Source organism: Medicago sativa, chromosome 1, assembly GCF_051527215.1.
Source record: "Medicago sativa cultivar Bolivia chromosome 1, Bolivia_mono, whole genome shotgun sequence".
In the NCBI taxonomy this organism is placed as follows: domain Eukaryota; kingdom Viridiplantae; phylum Streptophyta; class Magnoliopsida; order Fabales; family Fabaceae; genus Medicago; species Medicago sativa.
In genome coordinates this window covers 54,699,655-54,725,930 of record NC_140749.1, presented here as the reverse complement: position 1 = coordinate 54,725,930, position 26,276 = coordinate 54,699,655, and the positions used below count along the sequence as shown (strand labels likewise).

Sequence of the window (26,276 nt, the reverse complement as noted above, 5' to 3'; positions counted from 1 at the left end):
ACCCTTAACCATTGGTTTCGTAATGGAGAATTCCCTCTCTTTTTCTTGCCCTTTTCAAGTATTTTTTTTTTTGAGAATTTTTTTCTCTCAAAAAAAAAAAAGTAATTTTTTCTCAGAAAAAGAAAGAAAGTAATTTGAGTTTAAAGTAATTTGAGTTTAAGGATTAAGAAGCTCCACCAAAAACAGTTTAATACTTTAATTTAAACTGTAGTATCGGTTTAGTGATTTTGTGCGACGTTTATTTTTTTGTCGATTTTATAGGATGTTTTCTTTTCTGTCTTATTGTGATGATTGTTCAATCAAAATTGTCGTATCAGTTTTGATTTATTGTAGATTCAATCAATAATTTGTGTATAGTCAATATTATGGATTCGAAAACATAGATATTTTAAACATTTGAATATAATCATATTTTTAAGCTTATGTATTTTAAAAATTTATTCTTTTTGCTTCTAGTGGATTTATATTTTTTTTTAAGCGTTTAACAAATTTATTAATATTGAACTATCATTAGAGGTTAATGCAAAACTAATTTAAACAGATCAAGGCTATGTTCGAATGTTACTTTTTCAAATTAGCGGTCAGAAATCACGTTGAGCTAGAAGCTTACTTTTACGAATGTTACTTGTTCGAATGTCTCTTTCATTTTTCTCTCTCATAAAATACATCTTAAAGAAGTCAAACTTTTCCACCAAATCAAAATTCATTGTGCATATCATTTACAGAAAAGTTTTTACCAGTGGTGGATCTTGCTAAAAATTTTGAAGTTGCTTTGGTGTCAAATGAAACAATGAGGCATACGAACGTGTCTTCAATTAAGGAAAATGCTAAACAATGCCTTAAAAGACATTGGTTAAGGAATCAAATATAGTCATGTTACATTGAAAGTTGTGAAGACAATGCTTCAAAAGTCTAAAATATGTCAATTTCAATTTAAAATTACCACTAAAATTCCAAAGTTCGAATTGCATCTCATGGAATGGTTTGGTGGCTCCTCATGGTAGAACTAGAAGACACTCATTGTCATTGTGTAACTGAAAGTAAATTGTTCAACTTTTCTGCATATACCGGTACTAAACAATATGTGTTGATGTCTGCTTCACTGATAGTGGCAATGCAGATTGCAGCGTAGTGAAGTCCCACTACGTATTACGTCCTTTAAGTTAAAGGTACGTTAAAAATGACATAAGAAAACCACTTTATGGCAAGAAAATTCAACTTGTGATAAAAATGCTTGTTTCACAACTTAAGATAGAGTTGCATTTTATGGCAAGAAAATTCAACCTTCGACGACCCTTTGATGCTAGTTTTAGAGTTGCATTTGAAGCTAATCTCATTGTACTCATATTGCTATGTGATAAGTTTTTGTTGATTGGTTAATGATTATTTTTTAAATTTTTATGTAATCTGTCTCTAATGTAACGGAGACTACTCATCATTTTTCCCTAATTTTTGTCAAACTCAATTTTCATTAAACTTTTAATGGTATTCATCATTCATCTTTTTTAGTGTGAATGAGATAATCTACCGACATTGACAATAAGAGTTTTGCATTCTTTGTTCTATATTACTTTCATTCCAATTCCAGTATCCTTTCATCCACAGAACCGGGAGGTAACAAAAGTCCCCAATATATGTATTGATTCCTAAACTAGTCAAATAAACCTGTAAACTAAACAAATGAACTATGAATAGTAAGATGAATACACCCCAAATCTTGCTTGTAACATAATAAGGATCGGTTCAATAACAGAAAGTAAACTAACATTAAACTATATTAGATAATATGTTTATAATTTTTGCAAATTTCACACAAAACAAAAAATAATAACTAGTTAGTCGATCCGGAGAATGGGCTTTACCATTCAAACAATTCACAAACACCGTTGTCTCCTACTTTTGGCTTGCATCAAGTATACTTTTTGCCCTTTGAAATTTTCCAATTGATCTTCATTTATTCTTCAGGACGAAGCTTGACCCTTCTATCAATATCCTTCAAAGCCTTGTTTATCTTGTAAACATAATCATCCAAAGCATTCACTGCATTAACTTTCTTCTGGAACTCTTCATCTCCAGCCTTGTATTTCTCTGCTTTTTGAATCATTCGCATAATCTGCTCAGTTGACAATATCCTTGTATTATTGGTTATGGTAATCTCTTTCTTATTTCCAGTACATTCTTCCTCAGCATATACAATTAAGATACCATCAGCATCTATGTCAAAATATACATTCAAAGAATGGCCTCGAGGATTAGAAAGGTTCCAATCAAGATAAAACAAACCCAACAAATTGTTATCACTAGCCCTTTTCCTCTCACCCTCACAAACCATAATCTCGACAGCTGACTGGTTGTCCGCACTTTTTCCGTACACTTTTTTTTTTCTTTGTAGAAATGGTAGCATTCTTAGGAACCACAACACTCATGAGATCTCCTTCTAATGATATTCCAAGTGAAAGTGGTGTAACATCTAATATCACTAAGTTTGGAGAAAACTTATTACCTTTACACAACAATGCAGCCTGGACTGCTGCACCATAAGCAACAGCCTCATCAGTTGCTTGTTCAAATTTCACATCCCCTGCACACACAAGACTTTGATATCATTGTACAACTTAGTCAATCAAATGTATCTCCGTGTTCCTTTCTTTGAAGCATTTTCATATGTAAAATATGACATAGTTTCCCGTGTCTTTTTCATACTTAACCACCATGTAAAGAACCAGCCATGGTATAAAAAAAAGGGTATGCTAATGCAATATTTGTTAGCTTTGTCAATGACACATAATAAGAAAAAAAAGGCTTCAATGCACTTTAAAGTTTCTTTATTTGAGTTATTAGAATGGAAAATGATTAGATAATTTTTGCTTTCCTTTAATGATCTCATCTAATATACCTAATAAAAACAGGTAAAGTAATATGTATGCTTTGTGAAATAAAATTTCAACCAAATCAGGCGCACATCATTTGAACCAGTTGGATTTCAACATGAAGGGAGAATAAACTACTTCTGAATCCAAAAATGGCAAAAACAATATACTAGTCAATAGTCATTGGGTGGCCAAAGAAATTTCCACTTCAAAAGAAGATATACCACAAATCTAATCAAACAGATTGAAGTTAAAATCTTCTTTCTTTGCCTTATGCTTATGGCTAACAATTTAACAATTAACACTCTCGTCTGCAGCTTATCATCATGCAAACAACATATAGTTGAAAACTCTAAGTTGTAATTTTAGCACTATTTAGGTTCATGGGATGATTTAGTTTTGATGTTTCTTATGATCTAAAGTATTAAAAAATCATTTAAATGGTCATGTGCAGATCATTTATTTGAAATTAATCTTTTTCCCTGGCTTAAAACACAGAATTTACAACCACCAAAGTTATTAGAGTCCACAAATTAGAGAACAAAACCTTCTATTTGATTCAAATACATACGTGGCTATGATCAAACTTTTAATGAAACTCTAAGACAAAGTCAGGTAATTGTGATCTTGATCGACATATATAGACTCACCCAACTAATTTACCATATAAAACAATTTTTTTTTTTTTTGTTAAACCATATAAAAACAATTTCAAGTAGTGAACACAACATACATTAGAACCGAATCCAGTTACACACGCATAAATAAGATTAAATCACACAAACAAAGCTGCCAATATTTCCAATAAACATATTACAAATAGTTAAGAAGCAATAAACATTTCATGACATATTGGATCAACTCATGTGACATACTGGCTCATGTTACAAATACAGCTACCCAATAGTTCATAATACAATATAGTTATAAATATCCAAAAAACGGTGAAAGAAAAAATATAACTACCTCGTTTTTCTTGTTTGTGCCATCTTCTTAAGCTTGCTCAGTGTCACTGGGCAACGAAAGCAGAGACTCTGTATACACAACCAATCCGAATCCATTTTCTGAATCTTCACAATAATAGTTATGCTCTAGGAACTCCCCTTCGTCATCATATCTCACCAATCCAATACATCCATTTGTTCCAACAATATCACCACTTTTTGTACAACATACAAGGGAAAGGTAAGAAATGGTATGCAAATCAAAAACAAGAGTTTTACTCCAAGAGGACTGCAGTTTGTATTCTTTCATCACCCATATATCAACTTTATCCTCGTCCCTCATAACCCATAGACTGAGAAATCCTCTAAATACCCATAAATTAGATTCTTCAATATCATCATCATTTGGGAGAGGAATTTCTAGAAGTATCCTTTCCATTAAATGAAAGGCAACAATAACATACTCACGTGTATCGTGACGAATAGCCAACCAGTGAATAGCCCCATTAAAGGAAAAGGACTCACATTTTCGTTCCACGCATTAGCTCTCAATGAGAAAATCCTCAAGCGAGATAGCACATCATCTGAGTTTGGAATATAGGATACTAAAACTACCAAGTAATCATCTGTTGACTCGTCATACCCAAAACCATAGAAATTTGAAGGTAAATGAAAATTTGAACGTAAATAATTGAGAGGAGGCGTAGGTATTTGTCTATGAACTCCGGTGGATGGATTCCATATGTATAAGTTTGAAAAAATCTTCAACAACAGAAACCCTCTACATGAACCCATAACTTCACGATCAAAATAAGATTTAGGAAGCGAAAAATTAGGGTTGAGTGAAGTAGGAGCAGAATAATCGGTAAACAATGAATCTAAAGCTATAGATCGAAACTCAGGAGTTGTTGTCATGAATAGAATTCGTCGAGTCTGTGACGCAGCAGTAATTTGAAAGTGTGAATTTGCAAAAAGAGGATTTGAAATAAGAGAAAACCATGACTTGGAGACGCATTTGAAACGTATAAGAGACTTCACCGGTAACCTCTCTAGAATTTCGGTGATCAATTCATGAGGAAGATAAATTGGATCCACCTTTACGTGTCTTCCTCTTTTACCCGGTGATGTCTTCCTCATGAGAAATGATATTTGTACAACCACTTTTTGACAACTCTTTAAACAACCCTCTCTCTCATACTCACATGTGTTTTTTATTCTCTTTCTTCTTCTTTCTCTCTCCATTGTTTTTGTCCAATCACAAGAAAGAAAATTGGTTGTATTCAAAGTTGTCTAATTTGGGTTGTACAAATATCACTACTCCTTCCTCATTCAAGCGTCTTCTGCTACCAGTGATGTTTTGATGATTAGGGTTTGGATTAAGAAAGTTGCTTTTTTGACAACTAATACTTCCAATTGACACATGGAAATGACGTTAATGCCCCCAGCGGTAGTTAACTACCGCTGGGAAACACGCCGGCTGTTAACTGCCGCTGGTACCCATCGGTTGTTAACTACCGCTCACACCAGTAACCAGTGCAGTCTGTAACTGGTTTTGCCCAGGAAATGTGTCTTGTTTGACCTGTAATTTCAAACGGCAATTCTGGAGGAAATCAAACCAAAACAACAACATCCAGCCATCACAAACATCAACATTTCATAGTTTATCAATTATTCGGTTACATTACACCAAACCGATAATGCGTTAACGTTTAACAATTGTTTGAAATTCATCAAATTTTCCACAATTATGCAAAACATTACACGTAATGTACATTAATTACTAATAAATACGAAACTCAAATATATTGATATACATATAAATAGTTAAAGGTTAGTTACATTATATCACCCAAAAAATTGGTCATTACATTATATATCCAAAAAAATATGTCGGCGCGTATCAACCAAAAAACGGATTAACACCGACCAAAAAGTGTCACATTTCATCTAATAAAAGCATATCATCTAAATGTTCCAGAACATCTTCAAATTAAATTCGGTGTTTGCTTTAACCGGAGTGTCATCAAACATAATTGGATTGTCTTCATTTGTTGGCTCCTTTGGTGGAACCGGTCTCTCTTTGAGCTCAATGTCCATGAGTGTTTGGAAACGATCCTGTTGATCCAAAAATTCATCCTCCCATGTTGCTGCCTCTTCGCTCCTGTGATTTCTCCACTCCGTGCATGTTGGAGGTAGTGGGCAACCATCTTTTAATGAAAGAAGGATAAAATGATCTGGGATTAGACCAAGGCAAATCATGTTGCTTTTCGGGTTAACCGGAGGCCGTCTTCTAAGTGGGAAAAAAGTCTCGGAGATGTAGTCTTTCCATTTAGTCATCTCTAACACCGGCCTATTGTAACATGATGCAACGATGTGACCCATATCCGGCAATGTCAACCATTTGTCGGGAGGTGCAAAGCTACTAGGATTTTTGGGAGGATACAATCCATCCAAGATGTAAGTGTAACGGTTCTCGCTCGCATACACTTCAATGTATTTGCTCCTATGCTCTTTCAACTCTTGAATAAGTGCTCTCCGCACCATAACATGACTTTCTTGCGTCAAACCCAAGGCTTCCGCTATAGCCCTAAACCCACAATGATCGTCACCAATAACATCCACAACTCTCTCAATGTATGGTATCATGAATTTTGGCATGTAATACATAGGATTGGATGGATCATAACTTGTTGAAACCAAGCTAGGCTTAGGAACCGGAACCGGAGAAATGCCAATGCGAGCACCTTTCCTTTTAGTTTGTGAAGATTTTTTTCATGGTGAAGATTGACTTTCCGGATGTTGAGAATCAATAGTCTCCCACGTAGATGGGATCCTACCACGTGTGGTTTTGATTTTTTTGGGAGCTCCTTTGGTTGCCACCTTTCTTGGAGGTGGTGACAACATTGTGGTCTCCGGAAACGCTAACAACCGCAAAGCCTCTTTGATTTCTAGTTTCATTTGGAACGAAACTCTTTGGAGACGTTCTTGGATACCATGCCACTCCTCCGCGACCGAAAACAAATCTTCATTACTTTGTTCTTCACCCATGTACAACTTATGCCAATGCGAGTGTATCTCATCCAATCGAATGGGCATGTTGTGACGGATTTTCATAGCAATGAAGCATGCACAAGGTAGGCCATAAGACGTCCTTTGAACACAACCACAAGTTTTCTTCTCAATGCACAAGGTTCTCCTAGCACGCTCTTCCTCCACAAAAATAAAATTCATGGCTTGTCTAGACACGTGACCACCCAACCCGGAGTACAAAGTGACATCTTTGTATCGATGTTCCAAGACCGTAACACTCCTACCAAACGATGATTGTATCTCCCCAAATTGGTTTGCCAACATCTCATCAATTTTATGCCAACAAGTACCCAAATCACCCTTGGAGGTGGACAAATATTCCTTCACCACACCATGAGCTCCTTCAACTCTATTCGTGGTCCTACACCCAAGATGTAACACAAGGTCCGTCCATGCCCTCACTAGCTTGTCCTTAAAAGGCTTCAAAATGGTTTCTTGAACATAGTGAAGAAACTTTGGAATATCCTTACAAGCATCTTGGAATTCCACTAGATTACCCACATATATCTCTTGAGTAGGAGATTCAACCAATTTTTCCCATGCATCAAATATGGTATCAACCAACTTACTATGCTTCTCCTCGTCGACAATCTTCTTTTGGCCATCCACCACAACAATGTTTTGTTTAACTTTGCAATCGGTGATGATTCTTGATCTAACATTTTTGCCAACATGGAAATGACAAAGTATTGCACTACTACCGGGGAGAACATTGTTTACGGCATTCATCATGAAGGTGAGAAAAACACAAGAAGGGGGTTGAATTGTGTTTTGAAAAATTCTTCGTTTCTCCTAAACAACTGAACACACTGATCAGAAGCTAAGTGAGACAGCTTCTGAAGTGATGATCAGAATCTAAATGCAGCGGAATAAAACAGAGAGAGAGAGAAGAAGAACGACACAAAGCAATTATACTGGTTCCTTCCACAATCCGGAAGTAGTCCAGTCCCCCTTGCACTTCCAAGGAGATTTCACTAAGAGTAATATCTGATTACAATTGCTCAAGCACACAAGCAAGAGACTTCCTTTGCTCAAGCACACAAGCTAGAGACTTCCTTTGCTCAAGAACACAATCAAGAGACTTCCTGCTCAAGCACAACTGCAAGAGACTTCCTAACTAAACAAAATTACACAGAAAATTGTTTAAGGTTGAACACTTGATATACAATCAGAGGTGCTCACAATACAAATCAGATACAGACTCAATGGACTTAAGAATTTCTAAGATATGACTTTGAGACACAGAAATTCTAAGTGAATGCAGAACAGTTTCAGCAGAGGTTTGGCACTTGTAAAAATGTTGTGAGTCTTTCGTTCAGCGTTCTTGCATTACCAAATCTCTAGGTCTTCACTCCTTTATATAGAGGTGTGAAAGAGACGTTGTGAAATTGCCAGCACACCAAAGAGTCGTTGTTGAAGCTTGATCTTTCACCAATGATATTTTGCCTGATTTAGTTGTTGTCCTATGAAGAACCAATTTGAAATCCATTCCTTATCCAAAGGAACATCTATGCAGGCGAAGCCGTATTCTGGAGCTGTTTTCTTGTCTTGTAGCGTGGACACAAAACAGAGTAGTGGAGAACGTGGTTGTACAATTCGTACAATCGTACAATGTCAACGCTTTCGTCCAAATTGCAAGCACATGCCTTTCAAACACCTTTGAAATGACCGTTGCAATGTTCCACTAATTTTCTGCTGTGTTTTCGAATCCAATAGACAGCTTTTGCAAAGTAGATTCTTCAATCTTTGAATCTTCTGCAAATCCAGTTGATCTTCAGCTTCTGGTGAAATGACTTCTGATGAGGCAGCTTCTAATGATGCAGCTTCTGATGACACAGCTTTTGCAGCTTCTGATGATGCAGCTTCTTCAGCTTCTGATGGTGCAGCTTCTGATAATGTGGCTTCTGGAACTCTTGTCTTCAGGAGCACTATTCTTCAGGAGCAGTATTTCTTCAGGAGTAGCTTGACTTCAGGAGCGCTTTTACTTTCAGGAGCGTATTGCCTTCAGAATCGTCTAAGCTTCATCTTCTTTTGCTCTTTATTTGCTCATTCAGAACCAATTAATGATGTAACTTTTTAACTGTGGTCCTGTACACTTGAACAAATATTAGCTAGTCCAATTTACAATTTTTAATACCTTGTTATCATCAAAACTCTTTAAGGTTCATTGTTAAACACATTTTGTTCCAACAATCTCCCCCTTTCTGATGATGACAAACAATAGTATTTAAAAATTGATCAATTGTTGTTAATCTAATTAACAAGTTGACCTTGGGGTTCTGAGGTTTGTAAGCTCAGAGTCTGAGGTTTGTAAGCTCTAACTCCCCCTGAGTCTGATAGTTTTTAAGGTGAGGTTTGTAAGCTCCCCCTAAGTTCTATCCAGGTTAATTAAATTCATTTTTCGCACAATAATATCAGAGCTTAAAAAATAATTGAAAGAATTGACTTATAGATAAGAAGAATGGTTCAATTAATTTCTATTTGAAATTTGATACTTCCCCTTTTTTTTGATACACCAATAAAAGGATAGAGATTTTCAAAATTTTCAAATATTAATTAATAGGGCTCCGAGCCTTTAAATACTATCACATATACTCCCCCTTTTGTCATTAGCAAAAAGACATAAACAAAAAGAAGAGATGAGAAAAACTCAAGATTAAAGGTTCAGAGCATAATTCAAATAAATTTAAAGCATTTTAACCATCTTCAAAGATTAAATAAACAGTCATAGCAAGCATTATTATCAAAGCAAATAATAACACACAAGGTATAAACAGTTAAAGATTTTCAGAAGCAGGAAGAATTCAGAAGCATATAATATCAGAAGCGAAAGACTAAGTCAAAAGCAGAAATGAACAAAGAATATCAAAAGCCTAAAAGAAACAGAAAAATAAGCTAAAAGTGTGCAACTATGGGTTTGGCTTATTTCTCTAAAATCTTCTTTAGAAGCTCTTGAACATCAGCATACTTCTTGTCCATATCTTTTCTGTAGTTGTCTTCTCTGATCTTGGCTTCTTGCATGTCAGCTTCCAACTTTGATATCTTCAGCTTCTGCTCTATTAGCTCTGTTTCAAGCCTTTCATTTTCTTCTTTGAGCACCTTGTTCTCCTGAGCTAGAGCCAGATTAGGTGCATCAATCTTCTCCAGGATCTCAGAAGGAATAATCAGATGCAGCTCCTTAGGCAGGAATTCATCAGGTTCTTTGCCTCTGATACTGAGTGGATTCTTCACCCAAGTACCAAGAACTTCAACATCTCCAGTATTCTCTTCTATTCCATTCAACCAATCTTCCAGCTTCTGCTTGGCTTGCTCTTGAGCCTCAATACAGGAATCATGCAGCGCTAAAATCAGGTTGACGACCCTTTCCTTGATCCTTCTCCATTGCTTCTGATAGCTTATTGTATGACCCAGGTCATTTCTACTTGCCATCAGTCTGAGAACTTCAGAAGCAATATCTTCCCACACATCCTTTAGTACTTGAGAATCCAGGTATATGGTGGGAGTTGAAGGTTGTTTAGAGGGTTTTGGAGGGGCTAGGGGAACAATTGGTAGGTTTGATGAAGATTGGTCATTTGTAGTTACGGATTGGCTAGTTGATGGTTGGTCAGGAGTGGGGTCAACTACCATATCAGAGGCATGATCATTTTGATCATCCTCAGAGTCTGTGTCCATATCACATACACCAGTATGATGGATGATCTTGATGACTTTAACTGGTGAAGAAGATATGGAAGCAGAGTTTAGCTCAGGAACAATGTGTTCAGGAGCGGCAGTTTCAGGTTCAGGTTCAGTAATGGGTTTAGTAACTGGTTGTTCAGGAACAGAATATTCAGGAACGGTCTTTTGAGGAGTTGGTTGTTCAGGAACAGATAGTTCAGGAACAATTGGGGGTGATGAAGTTGTAGGGGGTGAAGAGGCTTTTTCTGGTGAATGTGTTTGTTGTGGGGGGGTCTTCTGAAACAACTTTATCAGAAGCAGCTGCTTCTGAAGTTGTCTCAGAGGCTTTTTCTGAGGTTGTCTCAACATTTTCTGGTATAATCATGTTGAGGGGTTGAATGTTAAGAGGTTGAGGGTTAAGACGAAAGATATTATTGATGACTCTATCTCTCTGCACAGCCAATTCAGTCAACTTCTCATTGATTATATGACCAACTGGTTGTTTGACTGAGATGGCTTTGTGTTGGTATTGGTTGATGTTGACTGGCGTTTTACTGGTTTTTTAACAAGTTGAGCTATGGGTATATCATCATCAGAATCTGAAGATGATGATGAGGATTTTGAAGAAGGTGAAGGAGAGTCACTGGATATCTCATGTATTACAGGTTCTGAGTGTGTGAAAGTATTACCTGTGGTAGAGGGTTCTGAACAATCAGCTGACTTCATTTGATCATCTTCAGCAGTGTCAGGAATTTTAAGAAGTTGTGATGCTTCTGTTATTACCCTCTCTTGAAGCTCAGAAGCAATCTCCATAGCTTTTCCAATAGCTTCTGACACATTAGTAGCAGCTTCAGTCTTCTTAGAAACATGAGGAAAGTTCTTTGTCCTCCTTACTGCTTGCTTCCTTTTCTTCTTTGGTATTGCAGGTTGATCAAGAGTAATGCCAACATCCATGTCTCCAATAGCTTCTTCAATTGATGGTACTGATGAACCACCAATCTTGAGCTTGTCAGAAGCAACTCTTGCCTTCTTAACAGTCTTTTCAACGTCCAGGTATTCTTCAGCAGTCATTTTCCTTTTAGACCTTCTGCCTTTTGCTAGAGGCACTGCACCACCAAACATTTCTTCAGGTACTTCATCCAACCTGATGATCTTGTTGGTTGCCTCATAGTGTTCCTTGATGTACCTCATCTGCACTTCAATAGGATCCTGTTTGCAGATGGGTGGAAAATCTCTCATAAGATCAGATACAACAAGAGATTCACTTAGATCAGTTTTAAGTTTGGTGACCTTGGTGATCAGCTTCATATTCTTGAGAGTTTGAGCATTTATGAATGCTCCAGTCTTTGTATCCAGCAGCTGATCTGTGTAGCCTTGAGTTCTGCTTAAACAATCCAAGACACCTCCTTGATAGAAAATCTCTGATAAGAGTCTTCCATAAGGAACCCAGGGTTTATCCAGTAGCTGACTCTGTTTAAGACACTCTGTGAGGTACTTGAACAAATATTTGGGCACGTTCACCTTTTCCTTCTTGATGAAGTGCTGGAGAAGGACCTTCTGAGCTAAATTTGGTTTCACAATGTCACCACATGGAAACAGGTTCTCATTCTGAATCTTCAGAAGCATCTTAGTTTCCATGCTCAATTCAGCATATTTCTTCTCCTTCTCAGAATTGTATATCACCAAGTTGGCTTGCTTTTTCCAAATGCGTTTTTCAGCAGCACCTGAAAGATCAATTCCAGAGTAATATCCAGAAGCTTCAGCCTTAAGAACAAACTCTATGTGCCATTGTGCAATTCTCACTGGAATACCGCAGATGCTCGATCTGATTTCATCTTCAACAAACGGCGCAAGACCCATTTCTTCTCTTGATTTCCCTTCCAGTTCTGGATAGAGCAGAACCATATGACTTTCTTCAGCTATGGATGCAGCTTTGTTATAAACTTTTGCTCTAACCCAGAAGTGCCTGACCAATGCTTCATATGTTGGTCCATTCAACATTTTGAAGTAATGCATGAGTCCTTGCTCTTCATAGTAGTTTCTGATCCAACACTTATGAAAAGTCAGAAAATTGAAATCCACTGGATTCTCTATCTGAACTTGTAGTTCCCATTCTTCCAATTTCATGCTTCTTCCTTTGTAGTCATATTCAGGGACCATCCGTGAAGAAGATACTGAAACTTCTCGTTGCGAGCTTGATGATGACATTTGATGATGATTGAGGAAGATTTAGAGAATTTAGGGTTCTAAGGTTTTTGCGCTTACTTCGCAAGAGGTTTGAGAGCAAAATGTGTTTGTTGTGAGTGAGTAGTGTGTGAATTGACAAAGTGTTAAAAGTAAAACGATTGCAATTCAAAAGAGACAAACAAACATAACATTAATGACAAAATTGGGGGCGCGTGAAAAGTACTTTCAAAGCTATTAAATCATCATTGCCCTTTTTGTTATACACCAACACATACAGGCCACGTAAGAAGTTCACAGAGTAACTACCAAGTTAGTGGGCCAGAAGTTACTTTTGAAAAGTAACTCCCAACGTTTCCACTAATTCAACTATTCGAAAGCAATAAATCCAGCTTCTGGACTTCAGATGCTGACGTCATCATCAGAAGCGAGTTTTCCTCAGAACCTCAATAAAGAGCTTCTGATGGACTACTGCTTCTGAACTAACTTCAGAACCTAAAATCCTATTCAGGAGCAAGCAAACATCTAATCAGACACGTAGTGCATGTTCAAATTTTTCTTTATAAAATCAAATATTTCAACAGTTAAAGGCTTAGTAAATATATCAGCCCATTGATTTTCAGTATCAATGAATTGTATATCTAAAATTTTTGAACATAATCTCTGATAAAATGGTGTTTGATTTCAATGTGCTTAGCTCTTGAATGCAAAATTGGATTTTTAGACAAACAAATAGCAGCAGTATTATCACAATAAATGGGAATACAGTTAGCAATTATCTGATAGTCTTCCATCTGATGTTTCATCCAAAGAAGTTGTGTACAACAACTTGCAGCTGAAATGTATTCTGCTTCTGCTGTAGACATAGCAATAGTAGTTTGTCTTTTGCTAGCCCAGGATATAAGATTATCACCCAGAAATTGACAATTGCCACTGGTTGACTTTCTTTCAATCCTATCACCAGCATAATCAGCATCACAGAATCCAATTAGCTTATAATCTAAGGATTTCCTATAAAGGAGTCCAAGATTAGTTGTTCCTTTCAAATACCTGAAGATTCTCTTGACAGCAGTCATATGAGATTCTCTAGGATCTGATTGGAATCTTGCACACAAACATACGCTGAATAAAATATCTGGCCTAGATGCAGTGAGGTATAACAAAGAACCAATCATACCTCTATACAGCTTCTGATCTACTTTAGCTCCTTCATCTTCTTTGCTTAAGGTGCACGTAGGGTGCATTGGAGTGTTCATCACTTTACAATCTTCAAGTTTGAACTTCTTCAGAAGCTTCTTTGTGTACTTTGATTGATGAACATAGACTCCATCTTTGCATTGATTGATTTGAATGCCCAGGAAGAACTTCAGCTCTCCCATCATGCTCATTTCAAATTCATCTTGCATTAACTCAGAAAATTCCTTGCAAAGAGATGCATTAGTAGAACCAAATATTATATCATCAACATATATTTGCACAACAAGAATATCTTTCCCAAGGGTCCTTCTGAAGAGTGTAGTATCAACCTGTCATCTTTTAAAATCATTCTTGATTAAGAAATTACTTAGTCTATCATACCAAGCTCTGGGAGCTTGTTTCAAGCCATATAGTGATTTCTTCAGTTTAAAAACATGGTCAGGATATTTAATATCCTCAAATCCAGGAGGTTGCTTGACATACACTTCTTCTTCTATGACACCATTTAGAAATGCACTCTTGACATCCATTTGATATAATATTATGCCATGATTAACTGCATATGAAAGAAGTAACCTGATTGCTTCCAATCTTGCAACTGGAGCAAACGTTTCAGTGTAATCAATGCCTTCTTGTTGATTATACCCTTGTGCAACAAGTCTGGCTTTGTTTCTTGTTACTTCACCTTGCTCATTCAGCTTGTTTCTGAATACCCATTTTGTTCCAATAATGTTCTTGTGCTGAGGTTTGGGTACCAGATCCCACACATCATTTCTTTGAAATTGATTCAACTCTTCTTGCATAGCTAGGATCCATCCATCATCTGAAAGTGCTTCATCAACTGTTGTAGGTTCAATCATTGAGATTAGTCCAATCATTGACTCCACTTGTCTGAAATGTGATCTTGTTCTTCTTGGACTATCTTTGTTTCCAATGATTAGCTCCTCAGGATGTGAAGACTTGTGTTTGAATGTGTTTCTGGGAGGATCTGCTTGATGTGAGCCATCTTGTGCTTCATCAGAAGCAGCTTCATCTTGCGCTTCTGATGTGGGTTCAGCTTCTGGACTATCTTCAGACTCAGCTATCTGATCAGGTTCTGGAGTAGCTTCAGGAACCTGTATCTCTGCAAAACTTTCACCTTGCTTTGAAGTTTTATCTTCAAGCTCCTTGTCATCAAATCTAACGTGCATAGATTCTTCAACACAGAGTGTTTCTGAATTATACACTCTGTATGCCTTTGACCTTTCAGAGTAACCTAAAAAGATTCCTCTTTGGGCCTTGGCATCAAATTTCTTTAGGTAGAGCTTGTTGTTCAGAATGTAACATGTACATCCAAATTGATGAAAGTAAGAGATATTGGGTTTTCTTCCTTTAAAGAGTTCATATGCTGTTTTCTCCAAAATAGGTCTGATATAGATCCTGTTTTGAACATAGCATGTTGTATTTACTGCTTCTGCCCAAAAATGTTTTGGTAAATTGTTTTCATGAATCATGGTTCTGGCCATTTCTTGTAAAGTTCTGTTCTTTCTCTCTACAACCCCATTTTGCTGTGGTGTTTCAGGAGAAGAGAATTCATGGAAAATTCCATGTTTTTCACAAAAAGCTTCAAATGGCTCATTTTCAAATTCTCCACCATGATCACTTCTGACTTTCAAAATTTTTGATTCTTTTTCAGATTGAATTTGAGTGCAGAAGCTACTGAATACATCACACGCAACATCTTTACTCTTTATGAATTTCACCCAAGTCCATCTGCTGTAATCATCAACAATGACTAATCCATATTTACTTCCATATAAGGATGCAGTACTCACTGGTCCAAATAAATCAATATGGAGTAAATCTAAAGGTCTTGAGGTTGAAACAATGTCTTTGTTTTTAAAAGATGATTTCACAATTTTCCCTCTCTGACATGCACCACAGAGTGCATCTGAATGATAGTCAATGTCTGGTAGCCCTTTCACAAGTTGTAACTTACTAAGCTTAGAGATTAACCTCCAGTTAGCATGTCCCAACCTTCTGTGCCACATCCATTTCTTATCATTCACTGATAGTAGGCAAATCACCTTCTGATCAGCCAGTTCAGAAAAATTGATTTTATAGACATTGTCAACTCTCTTTCCCTTGAACACAATGGATTTGTCTTCCTTGTTGATTACTGTACAGTTGGGTTTTTCAAAAAGCACATCATAACCATTATCACAAAATTGACTGATGCTCAAAAGGTTATGTTCAAGACCATCTACCAACCATACATTATTAATTGAGGTAGAGGAATTACCAATAGTTCCTGTACCTATGATCTTGCCTGTCTGGTTTCCTCCAAACTTCACATTTCCTCCCTCTTTCATTGTTAGGCTGAGGAACATGGACTTGTCTCCTGTCATGTGTCTTGAGCAACCGCTGTCTAGGTACCATGATCTTTGCTTTGGCACTGCTCTTAGACATACCTCGTTTTCATCTTCTGAGTCTGAATCTGATCCAGCTTCTGAAGTTGATGTTGCTACAAACCCAACAGCTACCTTTGCATCTTCATCAGCTTCCTCTTTATCAGATCCAGATTCACTACCCAAATCATCCCAGGTTGCCATTAAACTCTGCTTAATCTGCTTCTTGAATTTGCTTGGTTTGAATGTAGACCTCTTTGACTTGTCCTTTGACTTTTCTCTTTGAAGATCAGGGCATTCAGCAATGAAGTGTCCCGGCTTCTTACAGTTGAAGCATCCCTTCTGATCTTCTTTCCTTGAGCTTCTGGAGTTACCCCTTTTGGCGAGAAACTTTCTGTTCTTCTTGGCCAGATATTGAAGTCTGTTTAAGAGCATGGCCATTTCAGCAGCATCTGGTTCAGAATCTGAACTTGACTGTTCTTCCTCTTCAGATTCAACCACTTTGAGAGCTTTTGATGACTTGCCTTTGGATGGAAGAGCTATTGATTTACTCTTCTTAGTAGACTCATGTTCATTAAGACTTAACTCATGAACTTTGAGAGAACTAACAAGATCTTCGACACTTAAAGTGTTTAAATCTTTAGCTTCCTCAATTGCAGTCACCTTTGGTCTCCATCTGGCAGGTAAGCTTCTGAGTATCTTGCTTACATGATCAGAAGCAACATAGCTCTTCTTTAGAATCTGTAGCCCAGAAACTAAGGTTTGAAACCTTGAGTACATCTCCTCAATAGTTTCATCATCCTTCATCTTGAATAACTCATACTGATGTACAAGCAGGAGAGCCTTTGCTTCTTTGACCTTCTTGCTCCCTTCATAATTTAAACAGAGAGAAGCAAACATAGCTTTAGCAGTGGATTTGTCACTCATCTTCATGTACTCTGCTTTGGGTATGGCAGTGACAAGAGCTCCTCTGATAATATGATGCTTCTTGTAGAGTTTCCTCAGTTCTGGAGTATGTTTCTTTCTATCCACAGCAGCTCCTTCTTCATCAAGGACTAAATCACCAACACCATCTTCCAGAATATCCCATAATTCTTCATCTAGGCTCATGATGTAACTGTAAAAGTTGGTCTTCCACCAAGAGAACTCTTCAGCATCTCCATTGAAATTTGGAACTTTTCCAACACTGGTTTTCTTACTGTCACTATAATCATGTGAGACATTTTTATAGCTAGTATCACCAGAACCAGTAGGAGGAGGAATAGACATGTTTTTCTCAGATCTTTGACTGTTGCACGGTTAAGTGTTACACAACAGACCAAGGCTCTAGATACCAATTAAAGGTGAGAAAAACACAAGAAGGGGGGTTGAATTGTGTTTTGAAAAATTCTTCGTTTCTCCTAAACAACTGAACACACTGATCAGAAGCTAAGTGAGACAGCTTCTGAAGTGATGATCAGAATCTAAATGCAGCGGAATAAAACAGAGAGAGAAGAAGAACGACACAAAGCAATTATACTGGTTCCTTCCACAATCCGGAAGTAGTCCAGTCCCCCTTGCACTTCCAAGGAGATTTCACTAAGAGTAATATCTGATTACAATTGCTCAAGCACACAAGCAAGAGACTTCCTTTGCTCAAGCACACAAGCTAGAGACTTCCTTTGCTCAAGAACACAATCAAGAGACTTCCTGCTCAAGCACAACTGCAAGAGACTTCCTAACTAAACAAAATTACACAGAAAATTGTTTAAGGTTGAACACTTGATATACAATCAGAGGTGCTCACAATACAAATCAGATACAGACTCAATGGACTTAAGAATTTCTAAGATATGACTTTGAGACACAGAAATTCTAAGTGAATGCAGAACAATTTCAGCAGAGGTTTGGCACTTGTAAAAATGTTGTGAGTCTTTCGTTCAGCGTTCTTGCATTACCAAATCTCTAGGTCTTCACTCCTTTATATAGAGGTGTGAAAGAGACGTTGTGAAATTGCCAGCACACCAAAGAGTCGTTGTTGAAGCTTGATCTTTCACCAATGATATTTTGCCTGATTTGGTTGTTGTCCTATGAAGAACCAATTTGAAATCCATTCCTTATCCAAAGGAACATCTATGCAGGCGAAGCCGTATTCTGGAGCTGTTTTCTTGTCTTGTAGCGTGGACACAAAACAGAGTAGTGGAGAACGTGGTTGTACAATTCGTACAATCGTACAATGTCAACGCTTTCGTCCAAATTGCAAGCACATGCCTTTCAAACACCTTTGAAATGACCGTTGCAATGTTCCACTAATTTTCTGTTGTGTTTTCGAATCCAATAGACAGCTTTTGCAAAGTAGATTCTTCAATCTTTGAATCTTCTGCAAATCCAGTTGATCTTCAGCTTCTGGTGAAATGACTTCTGATGAGGCAGCTTCTGATGATGCAGCTTCTGATGACACAGCTTTTGCAGCTTCTGATGATGCAGCTTCTTCAGCTTCTGATGGTGCAGCTTCTGATAATGTGGCTTCTGGACCTCTTGTCTTCAGGAGCACTATTCTTCAGGAGCACTATTTCTTCAAGAGCAGTATTTCTTCAGGAGCAGCTTGACTTCAGGAGCGCTTTTACTTTCAGGAGCGTATTGCCTTCAGAATCGTCTAAGCTTCATCTTCTTTTGCTCTTTATTTGCTCATTCAGAACCAATTAATGATGTAACTTTTTAACTGTGGTCCTGTACACTTGAACAAATATTAGCTAGTCCAATTTACAATTTTTAATACCTTGTTATCATCAAAACTCTTTAAGGTTCATTGTTAAACACATTTTGCTCCAACACATCATACCCGTGTCCCTGTCGGTCATGACCACCTTAGGCATATCGCTATTTGGTCCAAGAAGTTTAAGCAACATTTGCAAAGCCCAAGTAAAGTTATCCTCCTTCTCCCTAGTCATAAATGCAAAACCAACCGAATATGTCAAATAGGTTGAGGTGACTCCAACTATTTCAAACAATGGCATCCTATACAAGTTGGTTTTGTACGTGGAATCCATTATCAAAACAGTAGGAAAAGTGTTAAACAACTTTACCGAAGTTGGATGAGTCCAAAATATGTCTTGAACGGTTTGACTCTCCTTTTTTTCTCTTACGTAATAAACATATCCATTCTCTTCCAACTTTGTGATTAGATATTGCATCTCCGTCAAGTCACCCCTTTTTGCCTTTTTGAATTTATGACGTTCATTGTAGACTTGCTTGATATTTGTCATGGACTCTTTCCTTTTATTCCTCAAGTTTGTCAAAATATTTTTTGGTTTCACCGAAGAATCGGTCAAGTCATGTACAAGCTTCTTGTCGTCCTCCGTTAATCTTCCGGCAAGAAGGTGCCCTGCTACATACGGAACCATCTCATGGTTGTGAACGCCATTAAGAATGGCCAATTTCCAAGCATTGTCTTCCCTAACGACATATTCACGCACCTTGAACAAACACCCACACTTTCTTGATCCAATTGTTTCATTCTTCACTTTTGTCTTCGGTACTTTGTGCTCGCCGCTCCGTTCACAAACCAACTCCAACATAGCATTTCTTCCTTCACAAGATCTCCTAATGATAACCGTAAATCCAGCCCTATTTGCTTGTCGACGGACCCAACCGAGCAATTCGTTTTTATCTTTCCATGTGTCTTGGGTTGAAAAGAAATGAGCCGTGTCCACATAGGAATTGACGCTTGAAGCCTAAACTTTAACGGAGACTTCGACCTTAGCGGGAGCTTCAACCTTAATGGAATCGACATTATCTATAAATAAACAACAAAAAAGTTGCTTATTTGACAAGGAATAAGAAAGTTGCTTTTTCTCAACATTATCTATAAATAAACAACATACAATTACTAAAAAATTCCAGCGGCAGTTAACAGCCGCTCACTCCTAGCGGTAGTTAACTGCCGCTACAACGCGTTCCCATGCAAAAAAAAACGGTAGTTAACTGCCGCTACAACGCGTTCCCATGCAAAAAAAAACGGTAGTTAACTGCCGCTACAACGCGTTCCCATGCAAAAAAAAAAAACCAGAAAAATGCATCATATGTAATGGATTTTAACGTTGTAATACCTGTTCTTTGATGCATTTTGTGTGCAGAAACGTCTTAGCATTCGATCAGCAATGATTTTGAGGCAAGATTTTGACACAAAATAATTTTTTTGGTGTTTTTTGGGTTATGGTATAGCTGTTATGTATAGGTGGTGGTGTGTAAGGTGATGAATGAATAGGTGAGGTTGCTGGGTTTGGGGGGAAACACTGGAGCGGTAGTTAACAACCGCTGGGTGCCAGCGGCAGTTAACAGCCGGCGTGTTTCCCAGCGGCAGTTAACTACCGCCAGGGGCTATATAGTCATTTCCATGTGTCAATTGGAAGTATTCCTTGTCAAAAAGCAACTTTCTTGGATTAATTTACTAGGTAGGGTTTATTTATAAACAGAGACAATTAATAGAAAATTGGGTTGTTTATTAGAACATTGCTCTTTAGACCCTCTCCAATTGCTTACATATCGTTTAAAATGCTTCTGTTTTATTATTGTTGTTGTTGTTGTTGTTTTTTTAGGGGAGAATATTATTGTTATTATTATTATTGTTGTTGTTGTTGTTGTTGTTGTTGTTGTTGTTGTTGTTGTTATTATTATTATTATTATTATTATTAGTATTATTATTATTATTAAAAGTCAATGAGTTTTAAGGACTTATCATCTTTCAATGTTGTTATGCTTGGTAGTCTAGTGGAACAACTGTTTAAAGCTCGATATTTTCCACATATTGACTCCTTTGGATCCAAAATTGGTAAAAATATGAGCTACGTCTGGCATAGCATTTTTAGCGCAAAGAATGTGGTTCAACAAGGGGCTCGGAGGTGTATAGGTACAAGCAAAAGGGTTCCTTTGATGGAGCATCCATGGATACTAAATGGAGAGTGCATCACGACATCTCAGATGGGGAATGCGCAATTTCGTTCTATTTGTGTTCAAAAGTTGATTGATCATACAATGAAGACTTGGAAAGAGCAGCTAGTTCATTACCTTTTTGATCCACCTGCTACACTTTCAATTCTCAACACATCTTTTTCTTCTAGTCACAACATATGTGTTAGTTTCGAAAGGAGAGAAGAATGGCAAGTATTATGTTTGTAGCGCTTATCGAATTTGCAGCGAAAATATCTGGAACACCTCTCACTTAAGACTTTTGGGCCATTGGAAATCGATATGGAACGTCAAAGCTCCCCTGAAGGTAAAGAATCTTGTTTGGAGGGTGTGTTGTGGGTGTTTCTCTACACGTGTACCAATGGTTAGTAGAGGAGTCACTTATCATACTGAGTGTGTTTTCGTAATTAGGATTATAAAGATTACGTGCATGCATTATTTACATGCTCCAAAACTAGTATGGTGTGGCGTGACACCAATTTATGGAACATTATAGAGCACGCTTTGAGTTTGTACGCTGAGCCAACAGACACAATGCCCCTTTTTTCATAACGATCTTGTGGAGTCTATGGAAGCGTAAAGAATTTAAAGATGTGACAACAAGTGCCTAAGTAGTTGAATGTTTTGTGCATATGTTAAAAGATTGGAAGCTCGTGCAGGAGGTGAGAACAAGTGCCAAGACAACTGAAGCACAACCTCAAATACAACCAAGCCATGCTCACAGTAAAAAAAAAAATGGTTTAAATGTGTCATTGGTCCCTGCACTTTCATCAGATTTTGGCATTGGTCCCTACACTTTTTTTTGTTTGGCATTGGTCCCTGCACTTTGTAAAAATATTGGTATTGGTCCCTTGCTTCCCGAATTTTACTATCAATATTAGAAGTATGATTCAAATGCCAACCCCTCAACTCCGCCTTCAATCTTTTCAATTTTTCTTTAAGAACAAAACCACTCCAACGAAACACTTGAAAAGACAGCCATTTCTCTTTGACAAAATCTGAATACCCTGGAATATCTGACCAACATTTCAACATTCTTAAAGGTCTTGGTCCCCAATTTTTGTCATCAATTGTTAGAATGATTGGACAATGATCCGACAGCCCCCTTGGAAGAGCCGATTGAATACAATTTGGAAACAACGAAAACCAGGCTTCTGATAATAAAAAACGATCTAGACGGCTCATTGACGAACCATCTCCACGATACCAGGTAAAATTACGACCACAAAGAGGCAAATCGACAAGAAAATTATCATCAATGAAATGATTAAAAGGAGCAACATCATCATAATTATTAGACATAGATCGACTTCTTCGCTCTTCGTTAGACCGAACTGCATTAAAATCACCAAGGACACACCAAGCAATAGAATTATGCCTCTGAAGAACACCTCCAATCACTTGCCACAATTCCTGACGACCTCTATTATCACACGGGGCATAAATATTGGCCAAGCCGAAGTCAACATTATTAATAAGAAACTTTCCTATAACTATCAAAGAATGAGATAAATTCATCGTCAAACAAATATCCACCACACTAGGATTCCACATCGTAAGAATACCCCCTGATGCACCAACTGACGGTTTAAAAGAATAAGCTACATCTTCCGACCCCCACAAAGACCGACACAAAACAACATCCACCACCTCTAATTTTGTTTCTTGGATACAAAAAACATCCGGACACTTCTCTAAAATCAACCTCCTAATCTCCCTCCTCTTTTCCACCATCCCCAAACCACGAATATTAAAAGAAACAATCTTCATCACAAACCCCCACCCCCTCCTTCCCACACCCTACTCCCTCACTCTCTATTTTTTTCCACCCTTCCTCACAACCCCTTTCACTACCGTCCCTCCTTCAGCCCTCCCACGAGATAACACCTGAAAACTATTTTTACACTTAATGCCAAGGATCTCACCCACATCGGCAATATCTTCCTCCACCCCCTTGACATCACCATGAACTAACACCCAATTTTTCCAATCATTAGAATTAGTAGATGGTCCTGGCCCGACAAAATAATTATAATAAATATGTTTATAAAGAGTAATAATATATTAAAATAGGTTGGTGTTTATGGAAATAAAATTATAAAATTTAATAAAGTAAATTTCAAAAAGCGGGTGCAGGGCGGGGGGGGGGGGGGGGGGGGGGGGTGTAAGCATCCCCCGTCCCTGGCCCCGTACTAAAAATTCAAATTTCCCTCACACCTGCACCCGCACCCAATTAAATCGGCTTTTCCCTGTTAAATTTGGGGCGGGGCGGCCGGGTCTGATGGGGGCGGGTTTTGTTGCCATGTCTAATTATTACTATTATTATTAATTATTATTAGAGAGTTTAATGGATGTGAAATAGTTTTAGATCATCGTCCAATAAATACTCAACATCTTCTCGCGTAAATCGTCCATCGCCATCTCATTATATTATAGTAATATTTGCTTCCATATGTGTTTTTCATATTGTTTCTAACTAAACAACATTTTCTCAAATTCACAATTTTTTCAAAGTTTGTTATATCCACCAAAAGTGTATTTTTAGTTAAAACCATACAAAAATAAATAAATAAATAAATAAATAAATAAGGAAATGCACATATGTTTTGTCCATTCAAATTACATGTAAATCCACTCCCTTTGTTGCACTGACGCTCCTGATTGAATGTGTATTTCGAAGTTCGACATGACACTTAGGATTACATTGAATTATGTTATTTTCTCAAAATTTTATAGGTGTTGATGTGTACGTATCTAGTGTCTCTGTTTGTACTTCATAGTTCACTCCCTAAGATGAATAAGTGGAGAATCAATGTGACCTTTGCATGTAGCAACGTCTCTGCAAACTAGACTTTATTTATCTTTTTGCTACATTAATCGTGACACTCCCATTTTTTAAAAACATGAATCATTCACTTCTCTCAAAATTTTCTTCTCTCAGCATCTTAGAAAACTCTTAAATTTCTTCATGAGATAAGAAACATTGATTGGGTGAATTTCTTTGTAAGTTATTTGGGTTTTTTCAAGTTGTAAACTACGGGTTCTAATTATGTACTTCATGGAAAGATTTTCTCTTTCACCTCTAAGGGATTTAGTGTTTTTTCTGCTTCAATAGTTTTCATGCTTGGTTGAAGCTTTATTAGGATTATGGAGAATCAAGGGTGTTGGTTGGTCAAAGAATCAATGTTCGTGCAAGACCAACAAGGTTGGGTACAAGAATTATCTCTAATTGGCAAGATATTGAAGGTTTTGAAGTTCTAGGTGTTAAGATTCATTTTTTTTAAAGGTGTTAAGACTTAAGATTCATAGTTGAAGGAATTCTTGCTTGTAATCATGGCAACAAATATTTGATGTGCAATAATGGAAGAAACTTCATTGCTCATTGCAACAGGAGTGGATGTTGGTTGTTTCCGAGGACGGTATAACCGAACCAGTATAAACTCGAGCGTTCTTTTCTCTTTATCTCAACTCTTTACTGTGTTGTATGAAGAAGAAATTTGAATTTCTTTGAATTATTTTCCGATCCTCCAAATGTCAAGAATCTTGTTCAAAAATTTTATCTTTTTCAAAAGGGTTTTATATGTCCTTCAAATATAGCATTGATTTGCTCTTCAATTCTTTCAATATTATGAACTTGTAAATAAAAATGGAGCTGTGCTATATGGTACGACTCCCTTTCCAACGAAATTGCACGACACGCTGCTACAGCCAATTTGCTCAATGAATAGCCTTGAATATTGATGCTAGTTTATATGTATTAATAGTAAAACAATAAAGTAAATACTAAAAACAAAAAATAAGCATCAATATTCTTTGTTGCTATGGTCACTATGGTCATCAACACCACTACACTCCAAAGCAGTATTTTCTTCGGTGGAATAAAGTACAAACTAGGGGTGTGCATAGAAACTGGATCAGCTGACCTAAACTGAAAATATGGTGAACCAAACTAGAAAAGCCCAAATTAAAACGGATCGGTTAAAACTGGATCATTTTAAACCAGATTAAAACGGGTCGGTTATCCATTAAAACGGGTCGGGTACCCATTTACCTCCCCAAACCCTGAAAATCTGAATACAATTTCACCATCTCTAATTGCGCCACCTTCAACAATTTCTTCACATCACCGACGCTAACATCGTCCTCCTTCGGCATCACCGGTTTCTCTGCCGGCGTTTTGATGATCAATCCATCAAACCGAATACGATTCCGACCATTATCCATTGTTTTCAGCTTCTCCATCAGGTTTGGTTGATGAAGCTCTGATTTGAACCCGGTTTGTTGTTTCGGTTCAAAACCGGTTCGTTTGTGAATGAATCTCTTGAATGCTCCATTATCGCCTGGTTCTGGAGAAATATCAGATTCGGATTTTGAAACACTGACAGAGGAAGATGAAATACGACAATTCGTGAGATTTTGGTTATATTAAATAACCGTTGTGCAAGTGTTTTCTTAAACGACATTGATGATAAATTCAGAAGAACAAAATTGAAATTGAAAGAAGAGAATGAAAATGAAAACGAACAACATTGATGAAAATGAATGGTGAAAGAAACGAAATATACAGTTCTCCAAAACAAAAGGATAAGAGCACACGTGATAATTACAATATCAAATTCTCGTACGATATGATAAAACCGAACATGTGGCGGAATTGTGATCGTTGGATTTGATTTGAGATTTGAAAAACGTGTTTGCTGAGTAGATTATGATAAAACCGGTTTAGGACAAAATCCGGTTCAGGTATCATGAACCAGTACTGAACCGGATTGAACTGTATCAAACCAGTTTTAGAAAAATCCAATTTGTTTTGTGAAAGTAGATTTTTGATCCAAACTGTATCCATAAATCTGGTTTGGATCAGTTTGGATAACCCATTTGCACACCCCTAGTACAAACCATGAGAGTTTATTTAAATATATTAATTAATAGGATAGGATTAATCTACAGTACATAACACTATAACAACTCACAAGAGATATTTTGTGATTTCTCATCAA

At 37.2% G+C, this 26,276-nt stretch overlaps 2 protein-coding genes and 2 pseudogenes across 3 annotated transcripts in view; all 4 read right to left on the bottom strand.

Annotated features, from left to right (window-relative positions):
• The window catches only part of LOC146955444 (F-box/kelch-repeat protein At3g23880-like), an 86,826-nt gene that overhangs the window by 45,391 nt on the left and 15,159 nt on the right, over window positions 1–26,276 (bottom strand). Inside the window, exon 2 of one of the 2 annotated variants that reach the window (XM_085721682.1) lies at window positions 1,703–2,581. The exons of the other annotated variant lie outside the window; for it this stretch is intronic. The gene's annotated coding sequence lies outside the window, so the exon portion shown is untranslated. Of the gene's footprint in view, window positions 1–1,702; window positions 2,582–26,276 lie in introns of those variants that run through there. 2 annotated transcript variants of the gene reach the window in all.
• LOC146955450 (heat shock 70 kDa protein 4-like) lies at window positions 1,955–2,730 on the bottom strand. Its single transcript, XM_085748515.1, has 3 exons — window positions 2,724–2,730; window positions 2,330–2,581; window positions 1,955–2,214 (listed from the first exon to the last, which is right to left on the bottom strand). Exons 1-3 carry the CDS (start codon window positions 2,728–2,730, stop codon window positions 1,955–1,957), a joined length of 519 nt encoding a protein of 172 aa, XP_085604641.1.
• Window positions 3,636–4,951, bottom strand: LOC146955449 (F-box/kelch-repeat protein At3g23880-like; annotated as a pseudogene).
• Window positions 5,780–25,500, bottom strand: LOC146955448 (uncharacterized; annotated as a pseudogene).